This window comes from Parus major, chromosome 7 (genome assembly GCF_001522545.3).
Source record: "Parus major isolate Abel chromosome 7, Parus_major1.1, whole genome shotgun sequence".
Taxonomy (NCBI): Eukaryota; Metazoa; Chordata; class Aves; order Passeriformes; family Paridae; genus Parus; species Parus major.
This window is the reverse complement of record NC_031776.1, coordinates 28,678,866-28,699,071: the sequence shown is the minus strand read 5'-3', so window position 1 is coordinate 28,699,071 and position 20,206 is coordinate 28,678,866. Positions and strand designations below refer to the sequence as shown.

The following is a 20,206-nucleotide window of genomic DNA, read 5'->3' as shown; positions in this document are numbered from 1 at the left end:
TTTAAAAATTAAGAAAATGTTACTGTGGAAATGATCCATGATCTTAAGTGCTCAGTAACAGGATTATTAATCTCACTTACTGTTCCATGATGAGAAAACCCATCAAGGTCTTTAAAATGTAAATTAATTATATTTTATAAGAAAGCTGGGAGAAAAACAGCAGTGTGTCTGATGCAAAGAAATGAGTGAAATTATATTCTCAGCTCATAAGAATATTTCATAAACTAAAGAAACCTTGTTACCTTTGAATTTGTAATGAAAGGTTCAGTTATTTCAGGGTCCAGCTGAAGGTTTTTTGTCATCTGGTCTTTTTTCTGAACAGTTTTTTCTTCTGTCTGTGCTCACACTGTATCCTTTGCTTTATGAAAACACCTCAAATGCTTCTCTCCAGCTGTTTAACCATGGAGAATTTTAGCTGTTGCTGAGCCCTCTCCTGCTCTTTCTGTTTAGTTGAAAACAGCAGGCAGGTTTATAATTTTTTGGGTGATACACAAATGATGTAATTTCCTTAGGAGGCTGGATAAAGAATAAGGACTTCCCTGTGTACAAGTGTAGGTAAATTTCTTCGCAAATGTAATTGTAAAATGCCTCTTTGCAATCTGTGTGTGCATAATTCTTATGGCTCCTTTAGAGACACCAAACAGCCCATATGAGGGCTTCTATGATCTTTGAAAATCACAGCTGTCACTGATGTACCGAGGTTTTGTATAGAAGTTATTTTAAGGCAGAATTGGTTTAAAAATTGGCTTAAAAATTGGTTTTTTCCCCTGTTTTCTGCTTCTCCTGCTGTCAGTCTGGGTGTGCTCTAGGTACCAGCACTGGTTGCTTGGAATAAATCCTTTTCTTCAAGCAAATGCAGTTTGATAAGACAGCCTTCTCAAAATATTTTTGTTGTTTTGGGATTTTTTTCCCTGAAGTATAAAAAGCCTTCAGAGAGGAATTCTAATTGCAGACCAGTGTCTGCAACTGCTTGGTCTGGTATGGAATCTGCTCTTCCAGCCTGTTCAACTTCCTTGATATCCTTCAGCTCTGCCTGCTGCCACAGTATGCTCAGTAGTAGCTGCCTTGGTGTAGGGCCTGGAGACCCTTCAGGAGGACAGTGCTACAGCTACTCAATGCTTCTCTTGGCCTTGTGGTTTGGGATATTGTCAAGCAAGGTCTCTTGAGTTGCTCAGAAGGACCTCCTGTCATTCCCAGGAATGCAGTTCCATTCATGACACTCCTACAGACTGAAGGATTTGGTCAAAATTGTCTTCTGAGTCTCCATTTTTATGGACCTCTCAAATAAGGGGTCATTTCTCCAAAGCTGGAACTGGTTGGAAGTCTCCCATAAATATTGCTGTGCTGAGCCATCCTTTCATTGGCTGCGTTCCTCTGTGTCCTCTAAGAAAGCTGAATTTGGCCAAAAATAAAAGAAGCCAGGAACATCTGACAGAGCTATCTTTACCACTTAACACCTGCAGAAGGTAATTGGTTGTGAGGGTCCTACCAGATTATGTCTGTATGACCACAGCAGGGACTTGAAAATTAAATCAAGCAGCTCCTGAAAAGCTCCAGGTGATTTCAGAACACCTGCAGGAAGTATTTTTCCAAAGCACTGGTACATCAGAAAACATCTTCTGATGAGCTTCTCACTTGTGCCAGGCACTGTTTAGTTCCAGCACATTCACGTTTTACCATCCAAAGGTTAAACTGTGTTTAACCACTTGGAGAACTCTCTAAGGTGAGGAGAAATAACGTGTCCTTTTGCCTTTAAAGAAGGTAAGTTTGGGATCCAAACCTATTGTTAGCTGAGCACATTTTTAAATGGTTACAGTTTTTCCTTATGTTTCTAAATACTTCAGTCAGTTTCTCTGAGTTTTTAATTGCACAGGAGACCGAGTTAACAGTACATTATTTTTAATCAGTTCATTTTATCTGGCTTCAGAATTCTGAACCAAATTATCACCATCACCAACTAATTACTGGTTTATAATAATTTCACAGTGTGGAGTCTCCAGTAATCCAATATGCATTGCCTACAAAACAACAATGCACTGTGTCACCTCAGGGATTTTGGCTGTTTGTGTTACTGGCTGAATTTCAGAGCACCAGATGAAGAAACCAAGGCTTATTTCCCTTGAGTTTGGATTTGCATGATTAGTTCTCTGTATGTTATCCTATAAATGGACATCAAGTATCAAGAGAGAATTGCTTTCAAACAATTCTCTTTTTGCTTCCCTGCCTCTGAAGTACATTTCCCTGCAGGCAGCATCACGTTTCAACCTTCTTCCTACTTCTGGTGACACAGCAGGAACAGATGTCCCTGTGCAGGTACTGTCAGCAATCATGGATAGTTGTTTTTCACATTGGTACAGGAATGCTCAGGATGCTGCAAAGTGTTGACAAAGTATGTCCACCACCAGAGCTAGTGACTGAAAAGCTTCTGATTCCTTGTGTAGGGTATAGACCTGAGAATCTCAGATTTCTGAAGTTTGGTTCCTCCTGCAAATAACCCCTCTGTGTCCATGTGAGGAGTATTCCCATCCCCTGCTGGAACACAACATAATTTGCAATAGCTGTTTAGTAATGCTGTAGAACAGCAGAAAGGGAGCAAAACAGCTGTGTCTGCTATGACAACAAAATCCACCTTGGTCAGTCATTTATCCTTTCTGCAAGCACTTGTCTGGCTGTTTGGATGAACCCTTCCTCTGTGGATCCTTCCTCCTGGAAAATGCTGAAGATCCTACTGATGAGTTGTCTTTCAAACCTGCCTCATAGTTCTGAGGTCCTAATCCAGCAAGGTTTTCCTGTCTGCAGCCTTCCCTTTCAATCTGTGCCACTGGAAACAGTGGTTTATGGAACCAGGGTAATTTCAGTGCTGTTCCCAGTGCATCATCCATCATTTTATTATCACTCAGTATAGTCACATTCTTGTCTTGCTAAAAACAGATTATATAGAGGCTGTGAGCTTCTATTCATGATACTGATATTCACACATTTGCTGATCCAAGCTAACTGATCAGTTCCAATCCTCGTAGTAACAAAGACAGGCTTCAGTGCAGACTGGTCCAGCATCCAAGAAGGCTCATGGTACTCACATTTAAATTAACCTTGGTTGAAACTAGCATGTACAGTTTTTTTGTGCTGCAGTCAGACCTCCCAGCTTAGAAGAGACATGCTTGAAGACTCCTGCATTTTGGAGTGCAACCCTGCTTCTTCAGAGTTAACAGTGACTAATTACATACGTAATGAGTGATCCTGATTACTCGATTAAGCAGCAGGAAAAAAGAGAGGATTTGAAAGAGCACCCCTGGGTATTACCATGAAGATTCAGCTGATGCAAGCTGATCCAGCCCTCTGGAGAACACACAGATTTTCAGTGTGTTGGTGTAGTTCACACTTAGAAAGTGAGGCAAGAAGAGATTCACATTATTTCAGTGCTAGGAATGAGTGTCAAAAGGCAAGACTGCTGTCCAGGTCTTAGCCAATGTGCTTAGTAATGCCAAACACAGACATTTAAAGCTCAAGACAGATATCCAGAATGTCGGAATTCTATTTAACCAATCTGTACTTCTTTCTCTTTTACTGCTGGTTTCTGAGCTGCAGGCTCTGGTCCAAGTATGTTTTAAACCCTTTTCTGAAACTGTGAAAGCTAGAACCTTGATTTAATTTATATTGAAAGATGTATTGCTTAGTCATCTTCAAACCAGTTCTTTATAACACCAGACACTGTTAATTTTACTGCTGATGTCCTAAAACTGGTATTTCTCCTCTAGAATCAATAAAGATGAAGCTTCAGCCAAGGACTGGTTTAGAATTAGATCCCGTTTTTATGGGAATAAATGAGCCTCTGAAGAATGGCCCATGTTTATATAGTAGATTCTTTCTGTCTGCCAGTGTTGTTTGGGAATACTGGCTTTCATCCTCCTGCTTTCTGGTCCAAAGAAGGTGCAGGAAGGGAGTAGCAGCCCTCAAGGAAACTTCATCAGAACACCTCCGTAGGAAATAAACTGTAAACAGCAGGAGGTCTATTAACATTAAAACTACTTTTCTGCCATTTCCTGTGGAGACTCCAACACTGTGTTGGTCACAAGTTCCTGGTCACATCTTGATAATTGTGGCTATTTCTTGCCATTATTGGATACATTATCCTGATGTATTATTTAGAAGACTGTTTATACCAACAGACACATAAAAGGAAAGTTAGCTTTGCAAAAGCCACATATTGAAGTGTTTTCAGAAGTTCTGAGTTTCTGTTCTGATGTGCCTTGGCTAAAAACAAAAGGCATTGTGTCACTGGCATCAATGCCATTAGCATTAGCCCTTTCAGATATGGGTGTTTCTCACTGCATTAAATATTTGCCATGGACACAGTCCTATATTTAAGGTGATAGATTGGAACTTGGTTCCTGAGAGACCCCTTCATCCTGCTAGGCTGGAATTACACAGAAGGGGCCTGACAATAGCCTGCTTCCCTTGGAAAGCTTTTATTTTGTTCTGCTGTTAAATGTTGCTAAATGTTCTCTGTTAAATCTTGTGTGTTTATGATGGCATCATATGCTGCTTCAAATCACTGAGGGAGCAGATGGCAAAGAATTCAAGTCCTATCTGCCTCTGATGCCCTTGGCATTGAAACATCCAAATATCTTCATAGATCTGAGTGTAAGAGCTGTGCCAGAATGCAAACAAAGGAATCTTTGATCTCAGGCATTACAGCAGCTCGCTGATTGTGGACAGTCCTCCTTTTAGTCTTTCTAACCCCACAGGTTGTTTGCACTTATTGCTCTGGAGTGTTCTAGAGTCCCAAAGGGACAGTGCAACATTACTAATTTATACTAATCACTCTAAAAGGAACCAAAAAGCTGTGGAAAAATATCAGGAGGAGACAGTGGAAAAGCACAACATCCTATCTGCTTCCCTTTAAATATAGCACATCACAGTGAAAATTTTCTTTTTAGCAAAACATGGTACCAGAATTTTGTAAGTGCCCTGAAAACATCAAAATTCCCCACTCTGTGTACTGCTGACAATTCACATGGGAGAAGTAAAACTATTCCTGTACTCTAAGGAAAGAAGTAATAAATTACTGCTGTGCTTATGATTATTATTTAAGTGAATGTCTGTTGCAGGAGTTGGAGATTGATGTACAATTGAATGTCACTGGTGAGGTGGAGTTTATGTATTAGATTGAAACAAATATTTAAGGTAAGGAGTTTAGATAGTGAAAGAAAGTGCTTCCCAAAAAGATGAAGTGAAAATAAAGACCACAAGGGTGGCCCATAAGAAAAACATTTTCCCAAGGGGTCCCTTCATCAAATCAGAAGTTTTGTCCAAGTCTGATAAAATGTTCATAAAGAAAACCAAAAGGGACCATCTGTGATAGAAAAAGGTGCCTGTGTTTGATCATTGTATTTTTTGGCTTTATGCAGAGGTTACTGGGTGAGTACACATTGATGATACAGGAGATTGTGACAGTCTCTTGTCATTAAAACAAGGGAATATATATGTCTGTCTCTGTTAAAATATGCAAATGTGAGGAGGTGATGTTTGCAATCTGATTTCAGGCCTCTGAAAATAAAGAAATCCAGACACAATGACACAGAGACAAAAATAGCAATTTACATGAGCTGTTATTTGTTTAACCTGAACTCAGATCAGCCTAAAGTCATTTATACATAGCTTAGCACTGGAAAGCCTTGCATATGTCCAGACTCTTGTTTGGTTTTGTAATTTCAACATTTGCCTATCTCTTATCTTGTTCCCTTTGAGTATTTGTTGCACATGCAGAGTGTAACAGAAACAGTCTCATAAATACAAATGTTCCTTGGCATGGAACACTCTTGGAAGGCCTATTTACAGATAATATACCTGTGGTAAATTCTTACACTACCAACAGTAGGACAATCTTGAAGTTACATAAAGAAGACCCTAATCATGTTTTTTTTTATCACTCAATGTAATGTTGGAATTACTGATCCTTTGATTTCACCTATGGTAGTCAGATCTCAGAGAGCTTCTCGGACTATCCTTCAGCTAGAAATATTCCTGGTCACTCGTAACACTTGCACCTCTGAATGCTTTAAGGAGTGTTGCATTTTACAAATATTCCCCAGAAGAGTCTTTTTCAAGTACATTCTTCCTGTGAAGACATGTAACATGCTGGTTTTGTGTTATAGTACACACTGCCAGGAAGATATTTTATATTTTTATAAAGTCTATCTCTATTATCTTTGTTTAAAAATATGATTATACTTCTGGTTTTCTTCTGTGTGGAAAGCCTGCTTCTCAGACCATGCCTTCCCCAATCCTTGGGGATTTAACTGTTTGTTTGAGGAATTCTTTAGTGTGTTTAATGTTTTTAGTGTGTTTTCTTTGATAAAATTAGCGGCAGCAGCTCAACTCTAAACACATCCATAGTTATTACTAATGAAGGCAACGATATCATCACCTTATTCACATCTCCAGGTAAGACTTTAATGCACATTACAAGAAACAGATTCTAATATATGTAAAAACTGCAGCTGTTGACTTGAACAAATGCTTCACTGGCTTTTAGCAACCTCAAATTGGAGTTGTTCTGATTTATATCCTGATTCTGATTAAAATGGACTCTAAATATTTTGTGTGATCACTATTAAATACTATGAGACATCTATGAACTTACAGACTCCATGGGTTGTAAAGTGTCTCCAGCCAGCCCCTGAGAATTTCTAGTTGATTTTAATATTTGGCTTGATTGATTTCATTAAAGGGCAGCAATTACATCAGAAAACTACTTGAAATAAAGCTGACTGTCTCTGAGCTATGTTTCTAATGCATTTTGAAATCTTTTAACTTAATGTATTTTAGTTTGTCTGCAGCTACTTGAGTAATGTAAGTGGGAATAGCCTGTTTCCTCCAGAATGGAGATACTGTTTGTGAAATAGCCTTTCCAGGAATGAGTCACTGATGAAAGGAGGAAGATCATTTAATGTGCACCCATGAAAACTGCAAAAAGAAAACTGAGTTTTCAGTTTGTCAGAAATAAAACTGAGGGTTGATAAAGTCAGCCAGCATTAAATGTGGGATCTTCAGCTGCCACATGAAATAAACCCTTTCCTTTTGTTATGATTTTGATAGTACTCAAAGTCAAAAATTCTGTTTGGAGTGTCAAAGGCTTAACATCTCAAACTGCTGAGCAAAACTGAGTTCTTGCTAGAAACAAGTACGGCATGAAGTTCTTGGTCCAGTCACATGTAATTAACTCTGAGGCAGGGCCACCTCCATGGAAGTAGGGGACCTGGCAGTAAAGAGTGCACAGATTGCAAATCCAGAGAGTGGACATCAGGTGCCACCCAGAGCAGTTCCTCCCTGAGCATGCCCAGGGGCTGGTCTGGCTGTGAGCATGAGATGGAGCCAGACACTGCTTCTGCCTGTGCACATCCCATGTGCCTCTGGATTGCCTGCACAGCATGGAAAGGTCCTCCCAGGAGGCACCTTTCACCCCAGAGGGCTCAGATCACAAGTTCTGCTGGAGGGTAGAACTGCAGTGGGAACACAGGGAACCTATGGGCCAAGTTCAGGCCTGGAATTCAGCTCCAGTGATTGGTGCTGCCTGATCAGCACCACATGGATAGATCCTCCTGGGATTTGCTGACTTCAGCTAATAATTGTCTATTTAGGTTTATTTTCATTTTAATCAATGTCCTAAGCTTCATCTAGGGCCCTTCTTATTAGATATGAACTCTTACTGGAGCCTGTTTTATATGATATAAATTTGTAGTCATGAATCCATTCAGAAAAAAGACTATCTCTTTGTTCTTCGCTCTCTAGTCCTGATTGATTCATGACAGCTTTCATTCAGAAAAATGTTACTTTGGTATCTTTCCTTCTAGGCCTTTTCAGCACATTTTGCCAGATTCAGGCCTGCCCTCCAGTGGATGTATTTTATGCACTTTGGTCTGACTTGAATTCCCAGTAGGAAAAAACGTTATTGAAAAAAGCCAATCAAAATCACACACTACTGCTGAAAAAGCTGAACAGTTTTGAAGGAGACAATTAAGTCCAGTGCTCCTCTGAACAAAAGATTTTGTTGTAACAAATTAGAAACAAATGCAGGAACTTGGAAAAAAAAAAAAAAAAGGTTTTTCTAAGCTAATTTCCAGGAAGAAGGAAAGATGCAGAGAAAAGGATTAGTGCTACTGTTGTGTTTCCAGCTTGAAATCAATCATGACTTTATGGGGTTTTATTTATAGTACATGAAACCCAAATTTTGCAGGAATGCTCTTGAACAGAAGGGGAGGGGCTTTTATTGTAATTATTTTTTAACAAAATAATTAACCTTTTCTGTATCAACAGGCTTTTCCAACTGGTGGAGTCAAGCCTGTAAGAGAATGGAAACTGGTTGGAAGGTAAGTGAAAGAACCTGGAGTTATGATACCTCAAAGATAAATCCTTCAGTGAAAGACCACCAAACTCCCACAGAGAAACAAAGAGGAAAATGCCTGTTTATAATGGTAGCTTTATATTCTTCTAGCTGCAGTGAGTTTATACTCTCTAGGAAGGTAAAATAGAGGTTGGAAAACTGAGTTTTCCCTAAGGGAGAGCATCAGGAAAGCAGCTCTGTTTTTTCTGATATTCAGAAAACAGCAGACATGCTGTTTGTTTGTTTGTTTGTTTGTTTTGCAAGATCTCTCAGCTGAAGTGCTGAGTAAGCAGAATGATATTTTCCATATCTTTGAGGGCACTTCTGTCCACACCTTTACCATAAATATGATGTTCTTGGAAAAGTAGATCACTCCCAGATATGCACACTCCCAGTCTGCATTCTTTTGGGCTATTCCTTCAACACCACATAAAGCTGAAGGTTTAACAGATGACTCAGTTTAAATCCAAAGGCAGCAGTAATATCCAGTTTGTCTTCATTGATTTTCATTTGCGCCCATCAAGGTTTTTTTTCCCATAAATATTTCAAGTCTAAAACAAGCAGCTATAGTGGAACAGTGGTCTCCAGTGAGAACTTTCTGCTGATGATTAATACAATCCTGGTGATGTTGGCTCTGCTGCTGTCACCAATAAAATATCTATGTAAATCTTAGCTGGATTCGGGACTGACACTTAAACAGATGCCGGGGATCTCAGTCCTGGCCAGCAGAGGCCACTAAAAGATCATAGGAAGAGCTGTACAAGACCCTGGAGGCCTTGTAGTTCAGCATGCTCACTGCTGAAGAGATAGCATCTGGGATGTGGATCAGGACTTTCCCAAAAAGAAGGAATTTTTGGGAGGTTTTTGAAACTTTGCAAGATTTTAAAAATAACCTCTGGATGAATATTGCCTCTGCTGCTGGTCTGCTCTCTATGTGGGCTGGTAGTTGCAAGCAATGAGCTGGAGCTGGTGCAGAGGGAAAAGCTCTTTATAAAAAGAGGTCCAAGATACTCTTTTAGTTGTGCCCAGTGCTGTGGAGGACTTTGTAACTACACCATGCAGTTTGGCATAGTCAGCTGAAAAGGCTAAACTCACTGAGCAGAAACTCAGCAGGAGCTGGGAGGTACAGCCTCACAGAGCAGCAAGATGCTGTCATTGCTCCTCTGCAATAAGCTGGCTCAAGGAAAGAGGCTTTTGAGTGGATTCCCAGCCCTGTGCCAGCCTGGTGTGCCATTGCAAACCATACCTAGGCTGTTCTTGGCAGCCCACACTCCAAGTGGGAGATGGTAGCCAGGATGTTCCTGTGTCAGAATTCAATACAATGAAGGGATGTTGAGCAGGCAAAACTGGGAACAGCATTCCTCACAGTTTCACATGCACTGCCCGTGTTGTTACTCTGAATGTGATCTGTGTCCCTTGCTGAGTCAAGTACAGACCATAGACATGGAGACTCTGGCAAATCTGAACTTTCAGTGCACTTTAAAAGTGCTGTTATGTCTGAATCCTGCAGAAGACAGAGAGGAGCAGAAGGTGTTAGGTTTCACCTCTCTCCTTTCAATCTGGAGAGAGAAATTAGCAGATAATGTATCCATTACTTCTTCAAAGCCTTACTGTAAAAAACACCAGTGGAAGAGGGATGCTGTTATCAGGTAAAGCATAGAATCATAAAATCATTTTGATTGGAAAAGACCTCTAGGATCATCAAGTCCAATCAGTAACCCAGTGTTGCTGAGCCCACCACTAAGCATGTCCCAAAGTGCCAAGTGTACACATCTTTTAAACCCTCCAGGGATGGTGACTCAGCCACTTTCCTGGGCAGATTGTTCCAGTGCTTGAGAACCCTTTCAGTGAAGAAAATTTTCCTAAAATACAATTTAAAGTTCCCCTAACACAAACTGTCCTTTCATCTTGTCACTTATTATAAGAGACAAAGACCCACCTTGCTACAACTTCTTTTCTTCTCTTGCTTGTGAAGAGCCATAAGGTCCAGTTTATTGAGAAACACCTTTGTTTTGTTGCACTTCAAGTGGAAAGTGCCAGCTAAACATGATACACTTTCAATGTGTTTCATGAAGGCTGAGCACTCAAATTCCTCTAAGATATTTATGTGAGCTCAGTCAAATCCTTTAAACACTTGAAACATAGCAAGATCTAAATTGTACAGGTTAGGGACTAAGCTGTAGATTATTATTAAGATTGTTCTGGAAATTCACCATGCACTTGAAAGGCAAATTTTATAGCCTAATATCTGTCAGTAGCTTATACCAGTAAGCTCTTTCACTCAGCTGAATCAAGGATTTAAAAGGATGGGAAGACAATTTTTTTCCTAGGGTTTTCTTTCTTGTCTTTCACTAACTGACAACAAAATCCATAAAATATTTTATCCACCAAGAAATGCGTTGCATTTACTTTAGACCAAAGATATTGTATATTGTGCTCACAAATCCTGTTGCAGAAACAATTGTTCAAACAGAAAAATTGAATCAATTTATGTTATAACAATAACAAAATTTTAAACCAAGCAGATTTAACAGGCTTTGTTTCTGAGATTGAAATATATAGTACAATAATAGAAGTTGTACTTGGCAAAGATTTTACAAAGTAAACTGAATTGTCTCAGGCTCATTGCAGCTCTCTGCTGATTCTTCTATGTGTAAGATATAGTCTAATTTCAGCACAATTTGACTTCTCTGGCGGGGATTTATTTTCCCTCAATCCAGATTATAAATGTTGTAATGTTCAGCAGGTGGCACCAGCTGCCTGTGGCCAGTGCTGGCTCTAGGAAGACACCAAGGTGTGCTCATGTGCCTTGTGTAAAATGTGAGTGGTACCCAGAGTCAGGGAAGTGACATCTCCAACTTGCAGGCCACCTCCAGCAGCACTGGATAATGCCCTCCTTACTCTAAGGGAAGTTTATTTTTTTCTCTCTCTCTGATGCCATCATATCTTGTGCTTGTTTTCTTTCACATTCTTATGCCTCACCTCTGCAGTTACATAATTTGTGTGTATACAAAGCACAGCTTTCCTAAGTGTTTGCTAACCCTGCTGTCCAGTGCCAGGGCAGTGTGGGATTTGCTGGCAGGAGGGGCAAGGCTGAGCAAGGCCATGGGCCACACCACACTCTTACCTCCTGTGGTGGACACTCTGCATCCTCCTGCACAACCCTTTCATTAATGACTCTGCTGTAAAAGAACAAGTGGATATGTGATATAAATTGCTGTTACTGGCTTTGTTATCTTGCCAAAAGTCCCATCTCTTCAGTGCCTCTCTACTGCCCACTGTACAAAAGCAATGAGGAGCCATCAGCCAGGCAGACGCCAGGCACAGTATGAGGGGTGAGCGCAGTGGAGCAGAGCCCTTAAAGCAAGGGTCATGTACTCCCAGACTGGCTTTGCACATATTCCCAATGAAAGCCCAGGGCTTGCAGTCTTCTACTTATGATTATTTTTTACAGGAGAAGAGATCTATTAACTTTACTAGTCTAGACCATATTTATAGATAATATCAGTTAGTCCTAGATTTGTATTTTTTTATGACAATGTCATGATTCCCAAAACAGGACATATATACATAATTATTTTCATGATCAAATTACAAATGTCCAGCCAGAATAATATCTCTGTCTGAGCAATGTAATCCAGACTATTTTGAGTTGCCCAGCTCATATTTAATTTCTGGACAGAGCCAGCCAGGTTTCCCTGGGGAAATGCACTCCAGATTTGCCTAAGCACAGACAGCAGGAGTAGATTCAAGGCTTTTGCCCTGTGATAGGCAGGGTCTGGATTCGGCTCTGCTTGCGGTGGTGAAGAGTGCATGGATGGCGAGTATGAAACTGGAGGAAGCTAAACAAAAACACTTTGCCGAGTGACTGGGAGTGCCAAAAGGGGCAATAGCTTTAATCAGGTCTTGATACAGAAGTCATTCTGTTTACACAGGGAGTAAGGTTTTAGCCTTACGTAAGTGTTTTATATTTTGCTGTGGAGGCACAGAAAAAAGACATACTGCACCTCTAACATTTGCTAACATGAAGGGGGAATTTCACAGTGGTCACAAACCCTGAAGCCACAAGAATGTTAAATTAGAAAGTCATCTTCAGTAAACCCTTTGATAGCTTGTTGGTATGCACTTCAGTTGATTCTTCAGGTTAATTCCTTTGCATGTTCCCTGTAGATAAAAAGCGTCGGCAGTTTTTCGTAACTCCCCACCTTTAAAATGGGTTGCCTTAGTTACCGTGGCCAGCTTGAGAGACAGCAAATTTAGTACTAATACATTTTCAAATCTCTGCAGTTTCTGTAAAATCTCTGTGTCATAATCAGCTACAAGATACACCTTTATCATCGTGTTAATAGGCATAGTGGTGATGCCTAATCAAGTTAAATAAGGAGAGAAGTCTGTCACAGGCCACAACAATAGCCTTGGGTCATTACCTTAGTGACTGTCCTGCAAATATTAGGTGAAACAGCTTGTGAAGTTCCCCTGTAACTGCAAGGTTGGCTTCCACTGGTTCAGATATCTGGTGCTTGGAAGCAACCTGGTCATATTCTCCCCAGGAGGAAATTGATAAGTCTTAAGTTGTCTTCTTGATTGGTGATTCAGTATTTCCTCTGGCAGAAAATCAGAGAAACCAATTAGTATTTTAAAGGTTATTTTTAAAGGGTAACGACTATCCATGATAAACAGAGTTAACAGTTATCTCAAAGGCTATTGATTTATCTTGGTCTCATTCTTTTGTTCATCTTTTAAAATTTTAAGTAGGGTGAGCTAAAGTTTAGTGACGTTTTATATTACTTGTGTAATTGTTTAAAGTTCCTAAATCCCCTTTAATTACAGAAAGATACTTTCTCTTCTCAAGGTAAGGAGTTGGTAGTAAAGGAACAAGCAGTGCCACAGAAAGTGTGGCTGTTTCTGAGCTTAGGGTCTTAGGGCACAGTGGAGGAAGGAACTTGGAGTTCTGCTATCATGGAAGCATCTCCTCTAAAGAGCAGCTCTGTTGCAGGACTGGAAGTGCTCTGGTCATAAGTACAGAGGGAGTGCTTTTATTGTCCTTAAAACTCAGCCTACGTTGTTGTGATCAGCTGAGTGAAGAATAAGAAACCAAAAACTGTGGTTTTATTTATTTATGAAATTTGATTTTTTAAATTAGTCGGTATTTATTTCACTGCAGCCCCACTGTTTTTCCTGCTCAATAACTGACACTTGCTGGTGCTTCTAAACTGCATGGCTCTCTGAGATTGAGATAAATATTTCAAACTCAGTGAGAGTAATAATGTGAAGGAGGAAAATCCTGACTCTACCTTTTATAGCTTCTCCTAGTAGCAAAAGCAACCTTCCAAGTTTTCAAATCAGTAAAACAGCCCACTTCTTTTAGAAGCTTCTGTTTTTCTGAAAGGTGGGGCTAAGTGTGAAACTTCTCATGTCTGAAATGACTTAATGAATATGTTTTACAAAGCTTTAAATGACAGTGGGGAAAAATAAGCAACAAGTGAGCCTCAGTCTTTGGTCACAGGACAAAACCAGGTAGTTTTGTGCATGTAGATTTATCTCCTGATACATGTCATTTTGCACACTAATCACTGTCTGTTTTTTATACATGGTATCAAGACAGCAGGTACTACTTTAGCTTCTGTCAGCTTCTGGACTTTCCTTCACAGCTTTACAAGCAGAAATGCTCTCTGGGATCAGCCCACTGGTCCACTTGCTCCCAGTGTTGCTGTTCAGTGGGAGGGAGGGAGGGCATGAGCCCAGGCATTTCCTGCAGTCCTTTCCCCCCAGCCTCCACAGCTGATGTGTCTGTGATGTTAGGGCCCTTTCCTTGAGACTGTACCTAATTCCTTTTTGAACCTGTTGATACCATCTGCCTTGCAGCCTCTTGCAAGTTCTAGAGATTTACTGTCCACTGTGTACTGAAGAACTTCCTTAAGTCTGTTTTATAATGATTTATCTTTGTAACATCCCTGGGAAGAACAGCATAGTCATCCTCATTTGACAGTAGGGAAAGATTAGGAGGGTTGTTTCTAAAAGCACCTGTTAATAGATGTCTCATGCATGAGTTTCTCTAATGTGAGGCATTTGGGTTTTCAGATGCCTGAACTGATTTCTAGCCCAGAGCAGTCATGCACAATGATTAACAAACAAATGAGGATCACTTGTGATGTTGTTTGATTTATTGACTGACCCATAATTAAATACTAATTTCATAGTAAAGCAGAGACCAAACATAATTCTCCCAGTCATGGTCAACTTCTTTTTCTTGGAGGTTTTTATCTTGGAGGTTTATCATTTGTTATCTTGTGCAGCCATTATCAAAAAGGGGCCACAATAAAATCTGGCATTATTCACTGATGTTCCAGACTTATCCATTGAACAAAGAGTGGCATTTGCCTGATCCAGGGAAAGCTGCAATGGAAAACACAGTGTAGAACTGTACAATTACAGCCTGTCTATTAAGGCATGTATATAAAGATACAGAATTAATATTGCTAGGGGAAAGCATCTCAAAACATGTCTTACAAGGAATGGCTAAGGGAGCTGGGTTTACTGAGTCTAGAGGAGATTTAGGGGGGACCTAATCGCTCTCTACAATAACCTGACAGGAGGTCATAGTGAGGTGGGGATCTGTCTTTTCTACTGTGGCTGCAGTGAGAAGCCTAGAGGACAAAGGCCTCAAGCTGAGGCAGGTGAGATTCAGATTTCATGTCAGAAAAACATTTTCCCTGTGGTCTAGGGATGAGAGTGCTGGATTGATGGTTGGACTTGTTGATCTTAAAGGTCTCTTCCAACCTTGATGGTTCTATGATTCAGTGATTCCATGATTATCGGTATTTCAGAATCTAAACTCCCACAGCATCCCCATCAAAACCAAAAGAGGGCGAGAAGAAAGTGCCAAAGAAGAAGGAAAGCAGCAAGCGTCCAGAACCAACAGGTGGTGTGTGCCCCACGTCGCTCCACATCCAGCCGTGACGATGGGTCACAGTGCGGCCGTCACGCCGCCGGAGAGCGGAGCGCCCCGGGGTACCGGGCTGGCCGGGAGGGCGGCGCGGCGGGGCGGGGCCGGGCCGGGCCGGGCGGGCGGAGGAGCCGCGGCGGCGGCGCGGGGAGAGCGCACTCGGCAAGGGGCGAGCCTGGCTCGGGCTGTGGCGAGCCTGGCTCGGGCTGTGGCCATGCACCGCGCGGCCGCCCCGCGCCCCTCCGCGCTGCCGCGCCTGCTGCTCTCGTCCGCGGCGCGGGCGCTGCTCTGGCTCGGCCCCGTGTACCTGGCGGGGTACCTGGGGCTGAGCGGCAGCTGGGTGCTGCTGGCGCTGGCGCTGTGGCTCTGCTGGGGACTCAACCGGCGGGGGAAGCGCGACCGCCTGGCCGCCGCCTTCGCGCTGCTGGAGGACGAGCGGGAGGCGGTGTGCCGGGGCCTGGCCGCCCGGCACCTGCCGGCCTGGGTGAGTGCGGACCGCGGCTTCTGCCCCGCATCCCGCGGCACCGGGGATGCTGCCGGTCCCCGCGATTCCGGGCGGCGGGAGCGGGACAGAGAACGGGGTGTCCCGGAGCGAGCGGCCGAAGGGCTGGCAGTGATGCCTCGGGCCGAGCGGTAACGTCCTTGATTTTGAAGTCTTGCTGAGGAAAAGCGAGGATTAAACTAGAAGTTGTTCTAGCCCAGGAGATGTGCTGTAAGTGGGTGTGTAAAATAGACTGATGTATCGCCAGAGACACCTCCCTTCTAATATATGTTGTTGCATTGCAGGTATTTTGCTGTTGAGGATACTTATTTTAGACTTTCTCATCCAGAAAGCAGATTTTCTCCCCTTTTGTGTCATTTGAAAATAAACAAAAAATCCATAAATAGAATCTATTCCTGCTAAAAACCCAAATACTTACTTTTAAGGAGTCATCTCTGGATGGTATGGAAATTCAGCCCCTATTTGTTGATCACATTTGTTTCTAGTCACGCTACGTTTTCAAGAAACTAAAATTTCTGCCTGCACATTTTATTCTGTGTCTTGTGTTATTTATTGGGCAGCTGTGTTTTGGCTAATGGAAAGGATGATGAGGGGCTTGGGTCCTTTTTCTCTTATCATCATTTACTTAGCATTTAAAAATCTGTCAGGAACTCGTAGGGAAATACTTTTCTTGTAAGGAGTGTTGCATAGAAGCATTTATAATAGGTAAACTTTTATATAGCTTACAGCACTTGGCTCTCCTTAATTCTGTGGGAAATGAAGGCAGCTGGCAGTTCTGAGGAGTGAGGCCAGGGTCTCCTGCCAGGGCTGATGCAGCTCCCTGCATACGTTCCCTCCCTCCAGGCACAGAAGTCTGTCTGTGAATGAGGTTTCTGCTTGTTTGTATTGACAGAGCGTAAAAAAAACCAATTCAGGGCATTAATGAATGTGGTGGTGTCAGCTCTTGCCCTGATGCTGTGAGAGCAGTGTTGTGTTTTATCCTCAAGTGCCCTGAACCATTGTAACCAGAAATCGAGCCTCTTAGTCACTGTTGAAAAATCAGGCTTGCTCCCACAGAGCACACAAATTCAAAAAGTTCCATTAGGTTTTGTGGTTGAAAGTTTTAGGCTTCGTTAGTGTGGGAGCAGGTGGTCCATTATTGACTGCCCTGTACTTGACCTTCACAAGGCTGCAGGGAGAACACTGTGCCCCAGCCTAGGAGAGGTTTGGGCAAATGGGGAGACCACTGAGATGGTAAGGGACCAGAGCACCTGGTGTCTGACACTGCTGGGGCTTTTCAGCCTCCTTCAGAAGAAGGGAAGGTGTAAGGGGTGTCTCACTTCTATCTCCCACTGCCCAGCATAGAGATGGTGGAGTCAGACCCTTTCCAGAGGTCTGATTTGTGACTTGTGAATTCTGGGACCTTACTCCTGGAACACAGGATGTAGGACCTAATGATAAAGGGGCTGCATGGTGTGCTTTTAGTTTTATAGTTTTAGTTATCTTTTTAGTCATTTAGTTTTATCTATATTGCCACTTCCTTTCCTTTCGTGTGTTGGTAACTTTTGCTCATCAGCTGTGTGTTTGCTTCCACACTACACTCATCCTTGAGGCTTTTTAACTCCTCAGCTTTAATTTTCCTTCCATCCCCATCCTCTATTTGATCTAAATCTTCCATGTGCCCATCTTGGAGTCTGATTCTCACCTGATGTCTATTCAGTTTATTCTCTGTGGAGTTGTCTTATTTATCTTTTGTTTTTGCCTTTCAGTGTTCATGGGACTTCAGTTGGGAACTCTAAAACTGTCTGCTGAGTTCCTCTCTCATACAGAGGTGGCAGTAAGGAATACAGTTCAAGGGGAGCATGGCTTGAATTTACAGTGTTGTAATCTTAGGAAAGGTTCTGAAAGTGTAGAATGATGGCAGTGTCTTGGGATTCATAAATCTCTGTTTCTTCATGTGGTCTGTAATAAAATGAGGGGCATCCATCCAATGAAAAGTTAAGGGCCTAATTGATTGTGCTGTTGGTTAAAAATTGTTGTCCCTAGGAAGTGGCTTTTTTAAATTGGCTCAGGTTCTGCTCAGTGCTGGTATCAGTTGTTAGGAGATACACAGAGTGCAGCCTTTCCTTTAGGAGGGATGCTGGGAGGGTTTCCCTGATCTACTCAACCATCTGTTTTGGGGAATTTGCAGGATTGCTTTGCAGCACCAGTTTCTTGGCTGAAACCAGCCAGTGAGTTTGGAATAGATGCATTCCTGTGCTAGACAGTGTACGTGGGCAGGCTGTGCTTCCTCAGGAAACCAGGCTGGAAATCTGCTCGTGACAGGCACAGTCAGATCCATGTCTTGGAGAGCTGAGACCTTCTGACTTCAGTACAAGCAGGCATTGCTCAGAGCAGAGGTAGCCAGGCTTCCACCTTCATTCCAGCCCCTGGGACTCTGGTGACTGCTCTATGTTGCATTTGCCATTGGTTATCAGGCTGCACATGGCAGAATCCAAGTATGCTGCATTTCTTCCTGATGTTAAACTCCTTTTACCAGGCACAATACTGTTGAGTACAGCACTTTTAAAACGTTGCCTTTTAAGTCCTTGTTCATGCAAAAGCCTTGTTTACACTTCTTTTTTTCCTCTTGTATCAATAGCTAAAAAATCCTGGTTTTTAAAAAGAAACAAACAAAACGCCAAAATCCCCAACAATACCCAAAACAACCAAACAAACAAGCAAAAAACCAAACCAAACCCTGATAGATAGATTGCTGTGTTGTATTTGAACAGAATGGTGCTGTTGTGTCAGACATGGGTTTTGTTGATGTTGTGATCCTTCGTGTGGTTTGCTCCAGGGCAAGGTGGAGTCATGTGGAATTTACAGATTTTCTTTACTTGCTAGTAATTGCTCCTTACCTAGCGTTTTTGATCTTCAAAGCACTTTTCAAATGCTAAGTAATTTTTGCTGCATTCTTTAAACTTTGGCAACAAGTATGCCTGCTTTTGTAGATGGGTAAAACTGATTCTGATAGTGGGACTTGCCCAAGGCTGAAGGATTAAATCTTACTCTGTGTTAGTATTAACTTTGGCACCTCTTGGTGTCTGGTTCTGGGCTTAATAGGAAGTGTTTTGGGCTCCTCCTGCCTGTGCTGTACAGATGAAAAACTTGGGGCAAGATCTTGCTCGTGGGGTTCTCGCCAGTAGCAAGGATCAGAATTGAGTCTGAAATCCAGAACACATGGTTCAGAAGCATGGAACTGCAGATGGTTTTATTTTCAAAACATATTAGGATATGTTAAATTCTTGGAATAAATGGTTGGGTTAAGAGGAGAGCTTGGTGTCTCTGGGCTGAACTAGCCATGTGACATGCTAGCTAATATGCATGTTATGGGGATATTCCGTGGGTAGGAAAGGATTTGCTCAGAGCTTATGTCTTACTACACAGTGGATAATGCAGTTGTAACACCTGGATACCAGGCTCTGCTTCTTCACAGAACTGCTCATTTAGTTCATACCATTGAGTGGAGCTGAACTTTGGTATTCAGAACCCACTGAAGTTTGGTGGCCTGTCATAAAGGGCAGAAAGCTAGTTTTCACCACAGTAGTGTAATCAGCCAGTTTCTGTGGTGTTCTCTGCAAGCCCCGTTGTGTCAGACCAGGAGCCCCTGGTGGTCTTTGGTCCCAGCCTTTGAGCTCCAGCAGTGCCATTCCTTCCATCTGTCGGAGGAAACTGAGGCACCAAGTGCCTGGGTAGGAGCTGGGTTGCAGACACCTGAACGAGGAGGTGTCAGGTGGGGTGGAAATGTACCTCAAATGTCTGCTATCACAGCATCTGGGGTGTGACACAGCGCAGTGTGATTCATTGCAGTTGCTTTGGGGGTTTGCTGTGAGCCGTCCATGGTTCAGGTATTTGTGACACAAATAATAAATTCAATTTTACTTTTTCTTAAGGTGGGTCTACCTATGGCCTCATTCTCATGGCTTTTGCCTTTTTCCTGATGCTCCTTTATGCTGTTTAAAGTCTCTAGGAGCCTTTCCTCTAGTGAATAATCCCAAAAAATTTTAATGATTTATAATGGTCCACATTTTTCCCCTACACCTATGGGCTGTGACTTTCTCACTGGGAAGGGGTAGCCTAACTGTTGTCCCGTCCTTTCTTTTGGGTCACATCCCTTTCCTGTCTGTAAGGTGTTTTGAAGAACAAGCTCACCATTCTGCTTCCATCCCTGCTCTATCTTTTCTACATCTGATCCCAAGCTGTGGCCCAAGTGCTGCAGGATGTTGGGGCTTGGCAATTACACTGGAGCTGAGAACTCAGGATTTATGTGCCTTGGTGAAAAACCTTTAGATGGAAGATGGAAGGCTGGCAGGTAAAGTGGAGGTCCCCTGATTCACATAATCTGCCCCAC

At 42.2% G+C, this 20,206-nt stretch overlaps 1 protein-coding gene across 3 annotated transcripts in view; it reads left to right on the top strand.

The window, feature by feature from the left end:
• Positions 1 to 1,233: 1,233 nt before the first annotated feature.
• Positions 1,234 to 20,206, top strand: part of ESYT3 (extended synaptotagmin 3) — a 45,740-nt gene continuing 26,767 nt past the window's right edge. Inside the window, exons 1-2 of one of the 3 annotated variants that reach the window (XM_033516233.1) lie at positions 1,234 to 6,447; positions 8,320 to 8,372. In XM_033516233.1, the coding sequence (XP_033372124.1) occupies positions 8,355 to 8,372 (18 nt within the window). In that variant the 5' untranslated portion in view covers positions 1,234 to 6,447; positions 8,320 to 8,354. Of the gene's footprint in view, positions 6,448 to 7,762; positions 8,373 to 15,658; positions 15,817 to 20,206 lie in introns of those variants that run through there. The other 2 variants (XM_033516234.1, XM_015634307.3) reach the window with 2 other exon arrangements.